This window comes from Benincasa hispida, chromosome 5 (genome assembly GCF_009727055.1).
Source record: "Benincasa hispida cultivar B227 chromosome 5, ASM972705v1, whole genome shotgun sequence".
Taxonomy (NCBI): Eukaryota; Viridiplantae; Streptophyta; class Magnoliopsida; order Cucurbitales; family Cucurbitaceae; genus Benincasa; species Benincasa hispida.
In genome coordinates this window covers 2881565-2901770 of record NC_052353.1, presented here as the reverse complement: position 1 = coordinate 2901770, position 20206 = coordinate 2881565, and the positions used below count along the sequence as shown (strand labels likewise).

General features: G+C 30.6%; 1 protein-coding gene across 2 annotated transcripts; it reads left to right on the top strand.

The window, feature by feature from the left end:
• Positions 1–1642: 1642 nt before the first annotated feature.
• Positions 1643–6691, top strand: LOC120078673 (protein LOW PSII ACCUMULATION 1, chloroplastic). Of its 2 annotated transcripts, none has more exons than XM_039032971.1 (5): positions 1643–2032; positions 3526–4098; positions 4177–4227; positions 4907–5073; positions 6363–6691. In XM_039032971.1, the coding sequence occupies exons 1-4, from the start codon at positions 1797–1799 to the stop codon at positions 5046–5048; spliced, it is 1002 nt and encodes a 333-aa protein (XP_038888899.1). In that variant the 5' UTR covers positions 1643–1796; the 3' UTR covers positions 5049–5073; positions 6363–6691. The 2 variants fall into 2 exon arrangements, with proteins under 2 accessions (XP_038888899.1, XP_038888898.1); XM_039032970.1 differs by having other exon boundaries at positions 6352–6691.
• The last annotated feature ends 13515 nt before the right edge of the window (positions 6692–20206 follow it).

Below are 20206 nucleotides of genomic sequence, written 5' to 3'. Positions count from 1 at the left end.
GAAAATCATTTTTTTCATATAAGAAATCAAACAAACTTGTATGTAAAAACACTTTTGACAAAAAAAATTTACACACATTGTTTTTATTTTTAAAAGTTTTTACCAAAGTGTTAAAATAAAACTGACTTAACTAGAAACGTCACATGCACAAATTTATAAAATGATTGCTTAAATTTAAACAAAAAAATTGAAATGCATGATCCAAAAATAAACCCTAAATCCCATTTTCAAACCCCCCAACAATACATGTATGCTTAAAAAACAATAAAATAAAGTGCAATATATAATTTATTAATATATATATATATATATATGATTATTAAATAAAAATTAGTTATGACATTAATTTTTATTCTGACGTTAATTTTTTTTTTAATTAAATCTCCTCCATCATCTTAGCAACCAATAGAATGTCATCATATTTCTTCAACAATTTCGTTTTTAATTTCTATAAATTTGGAGGATCATCAAAGAAAAAATATCAATTTTCACTAATTTTTGCCATAAAATGTTCTAGGAAAAAAAATATCCATGTATGGTTTTTTTTTTTTTTTTGGTTATGTATTACATACTTTTTAACTGCATACATACTTTTCCAAATATTATTGACACTCATTTAATATGTGAATCCAATTAAATAAAGATAAATTTTATAAATTTCTACATAGAAGTATTACAATTAATGTAGGCAAAATAATATTATTTATATAATCAACAATCCTACAACATACTTTAACGGTCATCGGTCTTATAATAGTCGAAAGTAGTTGTCGAAGTTGATTAATGAAGATGATTTTTTGCTAGAGTTTGTAGTTGGAAGTAGTCGTCGAAGCCTGAAGTTGGTCTCGTGAATGTGGTATTGGAGTTGGTCACCAAAGTTTGTCGTTGGAGCCCGAAGTTGGTCGCACCAAGGTGGTTGTCGGAGTTGATCATCCAAGATGATTTTCACCAGAGTTTATAGTCAGAGGTGGTTGTCGAAGCTCGTAGTTGGTCACATGAAGGTAGTATTGGAGTTGGTTGTCGTAGTTGCTCACTCGAAGGTGATCATCAAAGGTGATTTTCACTTGAGTTTGTAGTCGGAGATGGTTGTCGAAGCCTATGAAGATGGTTGTCGGAGTTGATCATCGGAATTTGTTGTCGAAGGTGGTTTTCGGAGCCCGAAATTGGTTGTCGAAGTTGTCATCGGAGGTGATTATTGGAGTTGATCGTTCAAAAGTGATCATCGAATGTGATTTTTGTCAAAGTTTGTAGTCAGATGTGGTTGCTGGAGTTGGTTATCAGAGTTTTGTTGTCGGAGATGATTACCGAAACCAAAATTGGTCATCAAAGTTGGTCGCGCGAAGGTGGTCATCAGAGGTAGTTGTCGAAGCCCGAAAATGGTCGTCGGAGGGTTATCGGAGCCCAGAGTTGATTCCCGTAGTGTGGCAGTGATAATTGCCAACAATAACCGATGGGTTGGAGCCATTGAAAAGATTAGGAGAAGGAGAGTTGTGATGAGTTGGAATGAGTTGTAAAGTATACCAACTTAATTTTACCAACATTTAAAATTAGTGGATCAAATATTGAATTGATATATTATACCCACTCAACTCATATTTTCCCTATATTAATATAAACTCAACTTAGCATGTAGCTGTGACTCTTTTCTTCACCCTTCCTCATCTTAGCTCTATGGTGGCGGCAAATTCTGGGTATCGTGGCGGCATCGAGACCATCCCTCGAAATTTGCTTCCATTGACAAACTGTCAAATTATCTCACCACATGTCAATTCTCAGTTTCTCTCGAGTCGTCAATCATGGCGGTTTCCCTTTCCACGCCCAACATTTCCTCCTGCAACAACATTACTCGCCCTCCTCATTTCTCTCGCACTTCCGATTTCAAATTCCGCCGCCGTATCTGCTGCCACGTCCATCGGAAGACGCTCTCCTTTAATTCTAGCCCTACTCTACCAGATTCGCTTCCTTCTCTTCACTACGCCAGACGGAATTTAGCTAACTTCACTTGCTCGGCTGCTGATAAACCGGAAATCAGGTTCTTCTCTCTTTCTCCTCTTTCTCTGTTGTGGTAGTGTATACAATGGAATAACAATGCCTGATGATTTTAATCCTATTATGAATTTTACATCTAACCACTTGATATTTGGTTGATTTTCGGTAGTCTCATGTTAATATGAATTAGGAGGCTCGTGCCTGGCTTCTCATATGAATTTTGCATCTGTGTATTTCCAATCGAGTATTTAAGTTGGTGACTTCTTCGTGTTTTATGCCTTGAGCTACAACGCTGCGTTTCTCTTTTACATATATGTTATCTGATCACAACTTGATTTGTGTAGCTTTTGTATCCTTTTGGTTTTTTTGGTTTTTGGTTTTTGAAAATTATACCTATTTCCTCCCAATTTCTCTCAATTTCTCTCAATTTCTTACTCTTATAAGTAAAAGAGTTTAATTTAAATTGTAAAACTAAAACTTTTTAGTTTTCAAAACTCGGTTGGGTTTTTGAAAACATTGGTGGAAAGTAGATTAGAGGTAGAAGGGTGTTTCTAGGCTTAATTTTTAAAAACTAAAAACAATTACAAAATAGTTACTAAATGAGCCTAAACTATTTGATTTGTTCAACGTATAGCGGTTCCAAATTCAGCCAGAAGGAACTGTTTATGAACTAGTTAAACTAAAAAAGTAACCACTATATTAACAAATGCACTGGAATGTTCAATTAGGGGAATAACTTATCCGAGTCTTCTTTCTGATTACCAACAATGGTATTTCCAACCCCCATTGATAATCATTCAGTTATCTTATTTTAGGTTTTTTTTTTTTTTTTTTTTTTCTTCGCAATGGTCTTTATCTTAATAACCTTTGAAATCTTAGCCAAATTCCAAAACAAAAATAAGTTTAAAAAAGTTAAATCTTTTTTAGTTTTCACGGCTTGACATAGTTTTTTTGTACAAAAGAAGAGACTTGACATAGATTTTGAAAATAATCTTCGAGAATAGATAACAAAATAAAGAAATTCAAATGGAAATAGTGTTTATGAGCCAAATTTTCAAAAACAAAAAACCAAAGACTAAGATCTCGTTTGATAACAACTTCGTTTTTTGTTTTAGTTTTTGAAATTTATGCTTGTTTTCTCTTAATTTCTTTATCATGGTTTTCACCTTTCATAAATAATCATTTGAATTCTTAGTCAAATTTCAAAAACAAAAATAAGTTTTTAAATACTACTTTTTTCGGTCTTCAAAACTTGACTTGGTCTTTGAAAATATTGGTTGAAAGTGATTAACAAAATAAAGAAAAGCATAGATTGTAATAGTGTTTATAAGTTTAACTTTCAAAAACAAAAAACCAAATGATTATCAAAACCGGTACATTTTTCTAATGTGGTGCTTATTTTTTGGGGGAGTTGAGACTTGAGTGAGCCTGTTTGTGTTCTAACCTAGTGTCTTTTTTTTCCATTACGCCTGTTATTCAACATGAAATAATGCTATGTGTAACTAGTATGTGTAACTGTATCTAGTTTTTTCTTAGTTCCACGGCCAAGATAAGAAGTGAAGTTCTGTCTCCATTTCGGTCTGTTCGGATGTTCTTTTATCTCACTTTCATCGCTAGTGGTACATTGGGAGGACTGATAGCAACCACTCAATTGCTTGCTGCATTGGCAAACTCATCAAGAGCTGAAGAAGTCCCTGATATTCTAAAAGGACTTGGAATAGACTTCGGAGCCGTAGCACTTTTTGCATTTCTTTATTTCAGAGAGAACAATGCAAAAAACGCTCAGTTGGCTAGACTATCAAGAGAAGAAAGCCTTTCCAATTTAAAGCTTCGAGTGGACCAAAACAAAGTTATTCCCATCAGCACTCTGCGTGGGATTGCTCGTCTGGTAATTTGTGCCGGCCCTGAATCCTTTATCATGGAAGCTTTTAAATCAAGTGAACCATTCACTGAACGACTTCTGGAACGGGGCGTTTTAGTCGTACCCCTTGCCACAGATGTCAGTACTTTGAATTTTGAGTTTGATGAACGTGAAGAGGTGAAGGATATGACCACCAAAAGGAAAAGACTCTGGCGCTTGACTCCAGTTTACATGACTGAGTGGTCAGCGTAAGTCATTATAATTAACATCCATTTTCACTATTGTTTCCCTTCTCCTTCCCTCGTGTAATTTTTCTTTTCTTGTAGGTGGTTAGATGAACAAAAGAAGTTGGCTGGAGTCTCCTCTGATTCTCCTGTGTAAGTCATCCTGGTTAAACTTTGAATTCAAATTGATGAAGTAAAATGGTTGCCTTTGTAGTGCTTGAACTCCCAATCAAGTTGTGTTGTGGTAATAATTGTTTGGTTTAAATACTAGTTTGAGCCCTATTCTTTTGATTGTTGTACGTTTAGTTTTAAAATATGGTCATTTTGATCTCTATATGCAAAATTTTAACATCAACTGGATATGTAATAGAAACCCTTTAGTACAAATTTATGTCTACATTTTAAGAAATTTAGTGAATGAAGTGTAATGCTAAAATTTCAATAGAGAAAATGAAGTAAAAATGAAAAAGAAAGGACCAAAATAGTTACCTTTTTATAAGTATAGAGACCAAAATGAAACAAATGTTGAAAATGAATAGACTAAAAAGAACCAATGTTAAAAGTACCGTGACCAAAGTGTTATTTAAACCCGAACATTTTCTTGTCTAGTTTTTTAATGAAATATTCTCATTAATCATCATTTTTGAGTTATCCAATTTGGAGTCCCCATAGTTGGTAATGTAAGGTGCACAGGAAAAAAGGAAAGGAAAGAAAATAAACTTTTTTGCTGAATCCAAGGCCAAACCCAGTTCACCTTACAGAAGTTAACCAATGTTTTTCTCTTTTTTGCGCATCATTCCTAGCCTAGCTATGTTAATGTTTGTCCTTGCAGGTATCTATCTCTGCGAATGGATGGCCGTGTTCGTGGTAGCGGCGTGGGCTATCCTCCATGGAATGCTCTTGTAGCACAATTACCCCCTGTAAAAGGACTATGGTCAGGTCTTCTAGATGGGATGGATGGAAGAGTTCTTTGAAGAAAAACACTTTCTCTTCTTCCAAGTGAGTACTCTTCTTGAATCAATTTATACACTCCTTTAATTATTTACCACAATTTTTCATTTGATTTCATTTAAAATCAACCTTAACAAAGTAGCAAGAAAAATTATAACCTAAAAACGAGAGATTAAAAACCAATCCTATTTATGAAAAATCTGATTCCAGCATTTCTCTTTAATATAGTGTTATTCCTTGTATTTAAAATAGTCTTATATACATGAAAGATTATGCAATAACCCTCGTATGATTTAGAGGGTTTAAATTGATTCACTCGTAAGAGTCTATAGTTTTAATTGAACAATCTTAAAGTTCAAAGTCATACCAATACAACCTCTATAGTTTAGAGGTTGAAATTTTCTTTCCTCTATTTATTTGAAACTATAAGACATGCATTTTGTGGTCGCAAATCTTCCATTTTAATGATTGAGATGAACTTAAAATCTCCTCTGTGATCTCATTTTGAGCTGGTATCAAACCTCCCATATTTTTGAGCTGGTATCAAACCTCCCATATGTAATTCATGTCCTATTTGTTTCAACATTCAAGGAACTACAAAATCTCTTACCATATATTTATATATATAGACAGAGTCCACTTTTTAGATATAAGGTCAATAATGTTCACTTCAGTAATTTTGGCCTTTTTTTGTATACAAACTTAATGTCAAACTATACGGCAGAATCATATTGTGTAATTCAGTTGTTGCCAAATTTCTTTCCAAAGCCGAACATTGTAGCCTAGCCTCGTCTAGTAACAGTTTGTTTTTAGTTTTTTCTGTTTTTGAAATTTATGTTACCTCTAATTTTTCCCTTTTTATGGTTCACTTTTTTTAAAAAATACATTTAAATTCCTAGTCAAATTCCAAAATCAAACTAGTTTTTAAAAATTATTTTTCTTTGTCATCAAATGTTGGCTTGGTTAGTAGGAAGTGGAATAACAAACCATAGAAACTTATTTTAAAGAAACACTTGGAAGTGGTGTTTTTAAACTTAATTTTCTAAAATAAAAAACTAAAGCTCCGTTTAATAACCATTTACTTTTAAGTATTAAAAACTATGCTTATAAACACTATTTTGCTCATAAATTTCTATGTTTTGTTATCCACCTACTATTAGTGTTGAAAACTAAAAACTTGTTTGTGTTTTTATAATTTGACTATGAATTCAAGTGTTTCTTTAACAAATGTGAAAACAATAATTGAATAATTAGGAAGAAACAAGCATAAAAATCAGTAGTGGTTATCTAATCGAGTCTATATTAATTTGTTCTTGTTGAACCTAGTGCTTAAACAGATAATATGAAATAGAAGCCCTTACCATGGAATGGAGTAAAGTTTTGCTATCATCTTTAAGCCATTCAAGATACTTCCAATACAAAAGTTCCAACACCATTGTCATGGTGGATTGGCTGAGATATACAGGTTTTTGTAAAGAGATAAAAAGGAGAGATTTAGCTTATCTGACACCATAATTCTTATTTTTTGTTATCTAGATTTAGTTATTCTTGCAAATTGTTAATAGTTAGTTTAATGTGTGTATTTGTAAAGCAATTATACATGGAGCTTGATGTAAATAACCATGTTTTCTTATGAATAAGTTGGCTCTAGAGTTTTTTTTTTTTTCCTTTCTTTTCTTTTCTTTCCCTTTTTCTCATTTCCTTTTGAGTTTATTTAAATGTTTTTTTTTTAAGTTGCGAATACAATGTAGAAGAATTTGTTGATATAACATATTTTGCTTTCAAAGTCTATCCGTAGTAGATCATATCACTAGTTAGGGTCATCAGTGATAGATCATGTCTCTGGTAGGAGTCTATCATCAATAGAGTCTGTCAATATTTTAGTGTCGAACTCTTAAGTTTGTATTGGTTTAGTTTCGGAACTTTTGTAAATATGTTTAAAAAGTGTTTGAATTTTTAATTTTATGTTGAATAGATTCTTTAATTTTCAATTTTGTGTCTAATGGATTCTTGATCTATTTGACATTTTTTGAAGTTCAAAGTTCTATTAACCAAACAAAATTTAAAACTTAGTCCTATAAAACAAAAAATTCAATTTTATATCTAATATTTTTTTCTAAAAGAAAAATCCAAATATGTGATAGTGGCAGAGCCAGAAATTCTATATGTACAAGTCTAGAATATCTATAAATGAATGTAAAAAAAAAATATATTCATAATGTATTACAATTGCTCTCAATGAGTTTTCATGTTTTCATGTTATGATAACTTGATATGATAGCTTTAGTATCTAACTTATCAAATAAATCTTTTCCAATATAGGTTATAAGACAATCATTCATCCATTGATCTCTTGTTCGATTATGCAATCGAGTCTTCACAGTATGCATAGCATAAAATGTTCTCTCTACAGTAGTTGTGGCAATAGGTAAAATAATTAATAAATAGACTTTGTTTTTATTCGTCAGGATCATTTTTATTGCAAGATCACGTATAATTTTTAGCTCAACAAACTTGATATTTTGAACGCGTATCAATAATATAATTTTGAAGTTGATCTTCAAGCATAGAGAGTTCAATAGCTGAAAAGTCTCTTGGGTAAAATTGAGCAAGTTAACTTAGCTTTTTCTATCAAAAGAGACAAATTAATTACTCAAATTTATCACACAGAGAATCAATTCAGTGTTTGTTTCAGTAATACGATTATTCAACTCTTGAAGCCACATATCAATAACAACATAGAATCCTGCAATATGATAATGATGTAAATTTGTAATTGGTTGAGATTTTTGTCTTTGTCGTCCTCAAATTAAAAATAGTTTATCCATTTTAAGGACTTTAATATAATGACTATGACAAAAATCAAAAACCATACTCAACAATGAATCACAATTAGACTTTTTTATTCTTTGCACTCTTTTTTTTTACAAATTTTGACTAAATTCATTGCATTCACAATATCTTGATTTTTTTTCTTTGTATTGCTTGGGACAATTCATTTGTGATTCCCGAGATGATTTTCATAAAATGTATATGAAAAACAAAGTTAAAAGATAGGTTCAAACTTATTAGAATATTTGCTTCATATTTTTGTCTTGAATTCGATCCACCTTGCACAATTATCGTAAGTACATCAACTACTGAAGAGAATATTGCAATAAAACTCGTTGTAGTATATCCAAATGAGTAACAACAAATAATCCTCTAGTTTGAATTCTGAAATTAATTTTAAAAAGAGTAATGTGAATATAAAAATATGGAAACAAATGAAAATATAGAGAGTGTAATGTGAATATAAAAAAATAAACGATACCTTTTCAATAGAATGTTCTTGAAAGTTGAGATTGAAAAGTGATACCTTTTCAATAGAATGTTCTTGAAAGTTGAGATTGAAAAGTGAATTTTGAAAAGAAAAAAAAAAGTTTCTAAATGGTCTTTATTGCCAATAAAAAAAAAAAATTGTTTGCTTATTTATTTATTTAAAAAAAAAATACATTATATTTTAAAAGACACATTGTTAGACCTACTTTTTTTTTTTTTTTTTTATTAGGATTTACATGAGTTGGGTTTCAAAAGTCCTTTAACGATTAAAAAATCTGGACACAAAAGTCATATAAATTCTAAAATAAAATGTTGATATTAAAATCTAAAATTAATATATATTACTTTATGATTTATAATTTATATTGGAAAAGTTGAATAAATTGAGAGGGGCAACCTGGCCCTTACGTGGCTCTGTCCTTATATATGAGGGATTTATTAAAAAAAAAAAAAAAAATTAAAAATTAATTTTTTTTTTTTTAAAAAAAAAGATATGAGAAAGAAGAGACAAAAAGGTAAGGAGTGAGAGAAGAAGTTCGGGGCTAATCCGACACGTACAGATGGAATGGAAACAAGGTTAGATTACAAACTGGGCCAACACCAACAATCCAAACATGGGTTTTATATTGCAATACATTACGAGCCTATTTCATTTCCGCTCCCCAAACAATCCCTACAAATTTAAGCCTATTTTTTTTATAACCTTTTGGTTTTTTTATATTTGTTTTTTAGATTTGCACTAGTTTTCTTACAAGTTCCTACTGTAATTTCTATCTTTCTTAACTAAACATTTGGATGTTGAGTTAGTTATTATAGTCGGTGGGTTGTAATAATATGGGTTTGGAGTGCGAACTACTTTAGTCTAGGTTCTAATAGTTTGTGTTTTGGGTTATAATATATTATTTTAGTAACAAAGAGTGGAAGATAGAATGAGTAGGAAATAACAAATATTGTACAAATAATAAACATCGCAACAAATAGTAATTTGAAATAGTAATAGTGTAGTTAATTATATATTATAATAGTTGAAAACATCAACTATTATAGTTGGAGCCTCAAACGTAGAGTGAACTATAATAACTCACTCCATCCACTTGAAGTTTAGGACTCAAGCACCCTCTTGAATGTTTAGCCTAATTTTAGAAATAAAAATAAGTTTTTAAAAACTATTATTTTAGATTTCATGACCGATCACAAAAGCAAAGAAATCATAAAGAAAGTAGTACTTTTAAGCTTTTTTTTAAAAAAAAAAAAATTATCAAACGGTGCCTTAGAATTGACAAATCCATAGTTAAATGTATGAAGTTCCTTGACGAACGTTGTAGGGTCAAGCGGGTTGTCCCGTGAAATTAATTGAAATGTATGTAAGCTAGTCCAAACAATTATGAATAAAAATACTATTTTGATTTATGTACTTTAAAATTTGTTTAATCTTAGGTCATCTACTTTTAAATGTCCAAGTTTAGTCCATATTCTTTTAATAGATCTTAAATTAGTACATCGAAGTGAATTTTATCGAAATTGATTAAATAATCATAACAATATTCATGTAAAGAAACACAATATGTGAATATATTTTTAAAACTTATAGTAAAAATGCTAATAAAAAAAATAATGGAAAATCAACAATAAACTAGTCGTAGAGACTAAATTTAAGATTTATTAAAAATATATAGACTAAAATTAGACATTTAAACTATAGCGACAAAAATTGAACCAACTCTAAAACATATAAGACAAAATGATATTAAAAAAAAAAAAAAAATTAAATGTATTAAGTTTTCACTTGATAATGAGGAAATATGTGAAGACATTTTCATTGGGCTTAAATCTTTCAAAACCAATCAAAATTGACTTTGGTGACCTCCAATCTCTCTAATATCTTAAAATCTCATTAGAATCTCTCTAGGTATTGTGAAATCTCATATAACACGTATGAGAATATACACCTTCTAATTAATTAATTGGACCCCAAAATCCTCTCCAATCTCTCTACATATCTTAAATATTTTGACGGTTTCAAATTTTATATCTAATAAGTCATTAATTTATTCGACATGTATTTTTTAAGTTTACTTATCTATTCAACTAGGATCGAATAAATACAGGTCTAAAAATTTAGAGATTAAATTTGTAACTTAATGTATTTTATAATTAAATTTAAAAAAATAATGTTTACTATTTTTTTTGCTATAGGTACAAAGTAAAACTAGTCCAATCGACTTATTTGAACAAGTACAATTTCGTAGTTTCGTAGATAAAAATATCAATTATCATCTCAAAGGTCGATGGTCTAATTTTCACCCCTACAATTGGTGAACAAAGACAAAAAAAAGGATTAGTTTATACATAATTGTTGCTTGGTATGAAAAAAATATTATGGTATGATACAAGTATAGATATTTCTTTTAGGTATCATAAAGTATAAAATTGAAAAATAATTATCAATTCTCAATTTAGACTTGTAGCCATTTGATTTTTAATTTTTTGTTTTTTAAATTGTTCTCGTTGTCTCACAATTTTCTTAATTATGATTGTCATTTTTCCTAAGTAAACATGCAATTTTGAGCCAATTTTAAAAACCAAAAACAAGTTTTTAAAAAAAAAAATAAATAAATAAAAAATTCAAACTTGGGTTAGATTTTGGAGCACTCCTAAAAAGTATTTAAAAATATATAGAACCAATAAAGAGAAGTAGTATTATAAGTTTAATTTTCAAAAATCAAATGGTTATCAAACATGTCTTTTAACTTTTTTGTTTTTGTTGATTTATTCAACAATACTTAAAATATATTTGAGTCAACTTCTTGCCTAAAGAAGTTGAGCTATGCTTAAGTTGGTGAACAGTTTAGCGAAAGTTCAACTTGTTAGATGCAAACAAACTCTCAGATTCTAATATTCATGATATAAATAAACATTTATCTCTTCGGTATGATGCTTTTAGAGTGAAACAAAAAAAAACATGAAAACTTATGATGGACCGACTCAAATATGTAAAGATTCGAATTAGTGATACTTTATTCGAGGGACAAAATAAAAATATGAAGAAACCATTAAAATGGACCATTTGGTAAAAAGGAACCAAGTGGGCAATGGTAAGATGGTGAGAGATATGCTTCCTTATTTAACTATCTTTGTCCTTTCCACTCCAAATCACATGTTTCCTCACTCTTCTTCTCTTGCTCCTATTAACACACGACGGCGGAGTTTAGAGCAGGCATGACTTTTACTGTAACACCCTTGGAGTTTTTTTTTTTAAGAATGAACTTTCGAGGACAAAAGTTATTTGAGGAGGGAAGAATGTAACACCTCGCACATTTTTTAAGTAATAATATAATGTAAGTAGCTTTATTATTTGGAATTTTAGCAATTGTTATTAGTTTGAGGGTATTTTTAAAAATTTAGACTTCAAGTGTAAGTGCGAAAATTTAATTGTTGGCGTGAAATTATTTTGGAAATTAATGGCAGAAATTAATTTTCTTTTGAAACGGAAAGGAATTTAATAGTATAAAATGAAAATGAATTAAATGTAATTATATTTATTTTCTTTTTTGTTTTATTATTATTATTGTTGTTTTTTTTTAATAAAAAGTCAAACTCCACCCCCCATTTTCTTCCTCATATTCGTGAGCTCGTCCGACGCCGTCCAAAGCCGCCGCGTCAGTTTCTTCTTCATGACCTTCGTCTACCACTACTTAAGCGTCGTCGCTTTTGCCGTCACTGGATCTATCGATTTGGGTAAGATTTCTGCTGTTTGGGTTTGTTTTCGGTTGATTCTTGAATACTCATTTAGCTATTTGGGTTTGTTTTCGGTTGATTCTTGAATACTCATTTACTTTTGGCATCAATTAGTTGATACCCATTGTGTTTCAACTTTGGATTCAAGTTTATGAAGGTATTGAGGTGTTGTTCAGTGAAGTTGGGGTTTGTTTTAGCGAGTTTTGGTAAGTTTTATGCTTTGATGACTCTCTTGTGGATTAATTTTGGTTGTTGAGAAATTTTGGTAAAGTCATTTGGAAGTGATTTTTTGACGAAGCTATATATGGATAATTTATTTGAGACATTGATAGTGAAGTATGTATTTGATTCAAATTTTAATCATGTAAGCCTAATTTTAAATTATGATTAGGGGATTGATTCAAGAATTTCATTCAAGATGAAGAAGAGTTTGGTTTGCTAATTATTTGGGCTTAAAATTGGAGGTTTGGAAGGTGAATTCGAATTGGATCACACCTTAGGTAAGGTTATTTTGTAATATTTGGGTGTTTGGAATTTGGCCTTAACTATTAATTTTAAAGCTTGGTTTATGTTTAGGCTTGATTAAGGATTCAAGAATTTCACAAAGATTCAATTGTTTTTTGGTTCGACCTAATATCAAGGTAAGTAATCTTACTACTGTAACTGCCCACGGGCCAGACATTAGATGTATGCTAGCATGTTAAATGAGGGTTATAGCAGAATGATAACATGAAAGATTGATAGTATAACATGATTAAAGTATGTTCTATTACGAGATCCAAATTATTTATTTATGCACATAGACACTTGAATGCTAGTATGAGATGGTATATGCTTTCATGGTTGTATTTGATCTGATGTTGAGGTATACATGTATGTTGTAGAACCATGATGTTGAGGTATATGTGTATGTTGTAGAGCCATGATGTTGAGGTTTATATGTATGTCATAGATTCGTATAGTGATGATTATGATGTTGAGATTGTGCAAATGCCCTTACTGATTAGTTAAATGCCCATTAGATTTTATGTTTCCTTCGGGATTCACCAGTTTATGTTTTCACCAGTTTGTGTTTTCTTTGGGATTCACCAGTTTATGTCTCCTTCGGGATTCACCAGTTTATGTCTCCTTCGGGATTCACCAGTTTGCGTCTCCTTTGGGATTCACCAGATGTAATGGGCATACTTAACTACAGTAGGATAGGACCCAGTCTCCTTGTTTCATGTGCATATGTGTCCCATGAGGACTAGAGCAGTTTATATGTTTTACCAGAAGTAGGTATCTAGAGGACATAGATATCTAGCCTGACCCCAGTGGTGGGTTACTTACTGAGTATTTTATACTCATTCTTTTTCATGTTGTTGTTTCAGGTAAGAGTAGGGACGCGCCGGCGAATGATAAGCGAAATCCATGATCGAGCCACTGGGACCAGTTTTTATGCTTCCGCTCATAAGACTTAGATTTCCTTCATGTTTTTGCTAAACTTTCGGTTTTGATGTTTGAAACTTATTATTAAGAATTATTTTTCATACTTATTGATTAACCTTTATGATTTATGAGTATCCTATTATTGTTTTTAATATTTGCATTTAATAAAGGACTTTTGAACTCCCCTTATCTATTTAGCATTTATTTCATCATAAAAGAGTGTCGTTTTAAGTTCCATGTATACATGTATTTTAGTAACGGCCTAACTTAAGTCCTAGGGGGTCGGGTCATTACATTTACTATCTCCATCTCCGTTCTCCATTTCATTTTCCGTTCTCGCAAAATTTTCCGTGGAGATTGTGATGAAGATTCCTCACAGAAAATTATGGGGATTGGTTTCTCTCGGTGAATTTTTTTCCGTTTAGTTATTCATACAAAAAAATTCAATTGACTCACTACTCTGGAAATTTTTTAATTAAATATCTAAATTTCTCACTTTTTTTTAGAAACTCATTAAATTCTTCTTATAGGATTAATTTCACATGGATAATTTGAATTTAAAGAGAAATTACTCAATTTTGTAGTATAAGGAAATAGTTATCAGTCAAATTATTCATATATGTAATCTAAATTTAAATGTTCAATTCAAATATATTCACTATCTTGACCATTAAATAATAGAATTTGAAATTTAAATATAATAGTTATATAATAATAGTAATAACATTGTTGGCTTTTTTTGCTCTAAATCCCAAATTAATTACTTTTAATTAATTCATTCATTCATGTTTTGATGATAACCAATATGTTTTATTTATTAACAATTTGAATATTTTGAAGTGCCTATTGCGTAAAGCTCGAAACAACGGTTCCAACACAATTTGAATCACCTAAATCGGACTTCAAATGAAGAAGATATGGCCAAAGCAAACTTGAAAAACCCGCAAAATTTTTCTTATCAAAGTGGACCAATTGAAAGTTGTCACTTGGAGCAATGGAGGAGTAACACATGGTGGGCTTTTGATTTTTTGATTGGTTTTAAAAAGAATATGATAGAATTAAGTTTCTTGAAATTGAAAATAGCAAACTAAAATCTTTAGCATGTGAAATAAAAAATCTTTAGCATGTGAGATAAATGTTGAATTGAATGATTTGAGGAATGTAAATAAGAAAATTGAATATGTTCTTTGGAATTGAAAGATGAAATTGCTAGTTTGAAAGATAAAATTCTTATCTTGGAAATAGTAATACATCTTTAGAAAAAGATAAATTTTCTCTTGTTGATAAAATTAAATTTCTTGAGCATGATGTTTTTGGAAAATTGACAAAAATGACATTTTTCAAGTTTTCATTTTGATTTTTGGACCCTTTTTAAAAAATAAGTTTTTTTTTACCCCACAATTTTGAAAATAAATGAAAATTACCCTAATACCCTTCACATTTCAAAACTCGCTCAAACCCTAACTTTTCTTTTCCATTTTCACTCTTCTCCATTTCAAAAGCTCAATCTCACTCCATTTCACTCTTCACATTCCACATTTCCTTGTCATTCTCCTTTTCATTAAAGATCATTGAGATTTTTCAACTAAGTTATGGATTTTGATTTTGTTTCACTCAATGTGTTAGTTTATGTTAGATGTTCTTGTGTGAATATTTGAAATCTATGTTGAATATTATTTTTTCTCCTAAAAACATCATGTTCGGCATTTTCTGAATAAATTTGAGTCTAAAATGCATTTTCGGAAATTGGTCTTACCCGACCAAGCTTCATAACATTATGACAGGGTATGTGACCGAGCGGGCAAGTTTGAGGTTGCTTGAGGATAAATTTAGGGAAGAGGGATTGTGCTCGGCGATAGACCGGCTGGGCCATAAGTGATTTCGATTGGGTATGGGTGGGAAAGATCGAGTATGGGTGAGAAAGATAGGAAATGACGAGGGGGAAGAGGGCAAAATCGGGTAGGAGTAGGTGGCGCCCGATCTCGGCCCGACCGAGTATTGGACTAGGTAAGGAGAGGGCACCGGGTAGAGAGGGGTGCGCAGAGAAGGGGCGGGTATGGGATTAAACGATCGCTTAGTAGTACTAAACAATCGCTTAGCTATGATCGATGGCAACGCGAGGGCACCAGGTAGAGAAGAGGCACGCAGAGAGGGGGTGGGTATAGGACTAAACAATCGTTTCGTAGTACTAAACGATGGCTTCATAGTACTAAACGATCGCTTAGCTATGATCGATGGGAACGAGAGGGCATCGGGTAGAGAGCGGGCGCACAAAGAGAGGGCGAGTATAATACTAAACGATCACTTAGTAGTACTAAATGATCGCTTAGTAATACTAAACGATCGCTTAGCGATGGGAACGGAAGGGCACCGGGTAGAGAGAGGGCAAGTATGGGACTAAACGATCACTTAGTACCATCGCGTAGTACTAAATGATCGCTCTGCTATGATCGATGGAAACTAAACGATACGTTGGATTTTCTAAACGATGGTACTACACGATCGCGCTAAGCAATGCGATGAAGTGCTACGCGATAGAACTGAGCGATCGTATAGATGTAGACCTAAGCGATCGTGGCGTGGGAACTAAACAATAATATTGGATTTTCTAAACAATGGCACCACACGATCGCTTAGCTATGACGCGTGCTAAGCGATGCGATGAAATGCTACACGATAGAACTGAGCGATCGTTTAGATGTAGACTTAAACAATCATAGTGTGGGAATTAAATGATACGTTGGATTTTCTAAACGATGGCACCACATGATCGCTTAGCTACAACGCGCACTAAGCGATGCGATGAAGTGTTACGCGATAAAACTGAGCGATCGTTTAGATGTATACCTAAGCGATCGTGGCGTGGGAACTAAACGATATGTTAGATTTTCTAAACGATGGCACCACACGATCGCTTAGCTACAACGTGTGCTAAGCGATGCGATGAAGTGCTACGCGATAGAACTGAGCAATCGTTTAGATGTATTTATATAATTGATTTACTTTCTTGAATCCCCGGTAGCACTTTATTCAAAATTGGCATAAATTCATTTGTGTTGCTACCATACTTATATTTGATTGATAATGTTATCTCTCTAGGTGACATTGAATTTGTTAATGTTGCTTCGCTTTTATTTGGCATCATTAATTTGATTTTCCACAATTGGTACTTATCTTATAGTATTTGATATTTTGGTACCTCAATTGTTTGAATTACTTGAATGATTTTATCTCCTTGGTTTTGATTGATATTTCGTATTAAAATGAGAGTGCTTGATTTTAGGGGAAATTATATACTTTTATATATGAATTTCATGTTTGAATAAAATTGGTTTTCCCATATTACTATATTGTTTTGTGTCCCTCTTATGCATATTGTTCGTTCTTTTAGGGGGAGTTATCGTATTTTGAGTAAAAATTTGTTTTGAAAATTTATTTGATATTTCTACCTTCAAGTTGAATTATGTGCTAAATGTCTTTTTGTCTCTTATTAAGAGGGGTGCTCAATTGATTTAAAAAATGGGAGAACTTTGTGAAATTGGTAAAAAAAGAATTAGGTTGAGCTTGATTGATTCTTACCTCTTGAATTTACATGTTGTTTGTTCTTTTTTTTAGAAGGCATGTTGATAGGAAGAGAAATATACAAAATTAGATGTTCATGTTTTTTTTAAGAACTCTCATGTCTTTATGTTATTTTTTATAATTGTTCTTTTTTTATTGATTCTAAAAAGGGGAAAGGTAATTAGAAAAATAAATGCATGTTATTAATGAATATATTCTTTGTGTTCAAGTGAATTGAAATTATATGTATGTTAATTGTAATTATTTTTCATACTTTATATCACACACTACTTTTGATTTTATTTTTCTTAAGTAGTTTGTCATCATATAAAATGAAAAAAATGTTGCCTTTTTTGGCCCTAAATCCCAAATTAATTAATTTTAATTAATTCATTCATTCATATTTTGACGATAACAAACCTGTTTTTATTTATTAACAATTTATTTGAAGTGTCTATTGCGTAGATCTTGGAACAACGGTTCCAACACAATAAATTTGAATCACCTAAACCACACCTCAAATGAAGAAGATATGATCAAAATAAGTTTAACGGAAAAATCTCAAGTTGATAACGTGATAGGATTTTTCACATCAAAGTGGACCGATTAAAAGGTATCATTTGAAGCAATGGAAGAGTGACACATGGTGGACCTTTGATTTTTGGATTGGTTTTATTTAAAAAAATGAATTTATATTATTTTACGTTTGTGTCTATGGCTAGTTTTGGACACATAGTATGACCATTCGCTTTTTGTTGTTTTTTAAAAGANCACATGGTGGACATTTATTTTTTTGTTAGATTTTAAAAGAAATGATTTTAAAAGAAATATATTATATATTTATTGTATGTGTCTAACAACTAGTTGAGTTTAAATCTCCATTATTGATTTTTCTTTTCCAAGATCAAATGACACAAATTAAATGTGGTTTTCGACGATTTTTACTCTATATTTAAATTCATTTCTTCTCAATATTTTAACAATAATTGCACATTATTTTCAATCCTCCATTAAAACTCAAAGCCTTCATTGTTGCTCTCTCTAAGTTTCAATTTTCTTTTTCTTCATCTTCTTATTGAGAGAGATATTTTATGTAGGATTGATTAATTGGGGACTTTAATTTGTAAACATATTCTTCAAGAGAGTTTTTCTCATCTAGTTCTTTAATTATAAAAATCTAGTGTAAGGGGTTGCTCTTGATCCAGAAAAGTGGTTGTATTGTTATCCATAAAAACGATTGAGTTTGCTCTTGAACTCACAAAAAGAGTCCTACGGTGGTTTTTTCTAATCCAAGGAAAGGATCGCTGAAAGTGTTATTCAAATGCTCAAGGAGTCTTGGGGAGTGGAGTAGATAGGGGCTCTAAACCAGTATAAAATTTTCGGTGTTATTTTTTTTCTATCCCTCTCCAATTTAATTTTACAATTAACTTGGTTATTATAGTTTGTTGCATGAAATTACTCTTATTGGTTTATTTTGATTGGTTGTCCTTAAATTTCTATATCTATTATCAATCTTTTTATAAGAATTAAATAGGGTGTTTTAAAGTGTTTGTTAATTTATTATTTAACTCAAAAAGAAATTATTTGCATAAAATTCTTGTTTAGCAAAAAGTATATTAATTTGTTAAGTTGGGCCCACTTAATAAAAAAAATTCAATTAGTTTATTTAAACCTTATTCACCCCTCTATGGTTGTCTGATCCTACAAACATAACATTAAATCGTTATAATATTTAATGGTCAAACAATCATTCTAGATGGGGATTGCATCCCCCATCCTCATCTCCGTTTAGTCTTTGGGAAAATTTTCCCCATTCTCTACCTAAACAGAGAATCTCCACCCTATTAGAGGCAGGTCCCAATGTAAAAAAATGGATGTCTCTAGTCAAAATGTCATATGTTTGAATCTACCGTCTTACACTTTTATTGAACTAAAAAGAAATCAGTTTGTCATTCTTTTGCTATTTATTAGATTATATAACATTTTTTTTAGTCAACAATACGTAGAATGAAAATTCAAATTTTTTACTTCTTGTTCGATTACATAGTACTTCAATATGTTGAGTTATGTTCGGATTGGTATTAAATTATAAGAACCTTTCAGTAATATGTCTAAATTTCTAAATTTCAAATATATATATATATATAAAAGCTTTGTAACAAATTCCTAAAACCCCATTTGATAACAATTTGGATTTTTATTTTTCGTTTTTGAAAATTTGATTATAAACATTATTTTCACCCACAAGTTTTCAACTTCCCATGTTATTCACTTTTTTTACTAATGTTTTTTAAAATTAAGCTAAAATTTGAAAATAATGAAAAAATAGTTTTCAAAAGTTTTGTTTTTGTTTTTAAATTGAAGCATTTCGAAATCATAATCGAAAACTTTGGAAGAAGAAAACAAAAAACATAATTTTCAAAAATAGAAAATTAAAAATGAAATTGACATGGTCGAAATTTTTAACTTTACAATTTTATGATCTATTTCATAAGTTTTTCAACTCTTTAACTTTCGGAGTGAGTGTCTAATAAAACAAATATATACTTGTTAGACATAAAAAAAAAAAATGCAAGTTTAAAGCCTATTAAACACAACTCTTAAAATTTATTGACTTATTAGACGTAACTTCAAAATTAAAGATTTAGTGATCAATTAGATCATTGCTAAAATTTTGATAATGTATTACATGTTCTTATATTTTAAACATCCATTATGCCTAAATTTAAATTTTTAATAATGCATGAATGATAATTGTATACCTAACCATTGAAATAAACTGATATAAAACAAGGCATGAGAAAACCATCCATTTTTTAATATTGAACATGGACCTCAAAAAAAATGTGGATATATTTGATAATTATGTCCTTAAAATAACATTATGACAAAATAATTGGGAAAAAAAAACACACAACTGATTTTTTTTTTTAATGGAAAAAAACTTAACTGATGTTTTTTAAGAAAAAAAAATTCAACCGAAATAAGTTCAAATATTTACCCATTCGTATGATTAAACTAACCAAATTTTAAAAAAATTTGTTGAGACAAATAAATTAAGGATAATTAATTTAAATAAAAAATATTTTTAAATATAGAAAAATGTCATTGTCTATCTATCACTAATAGACAA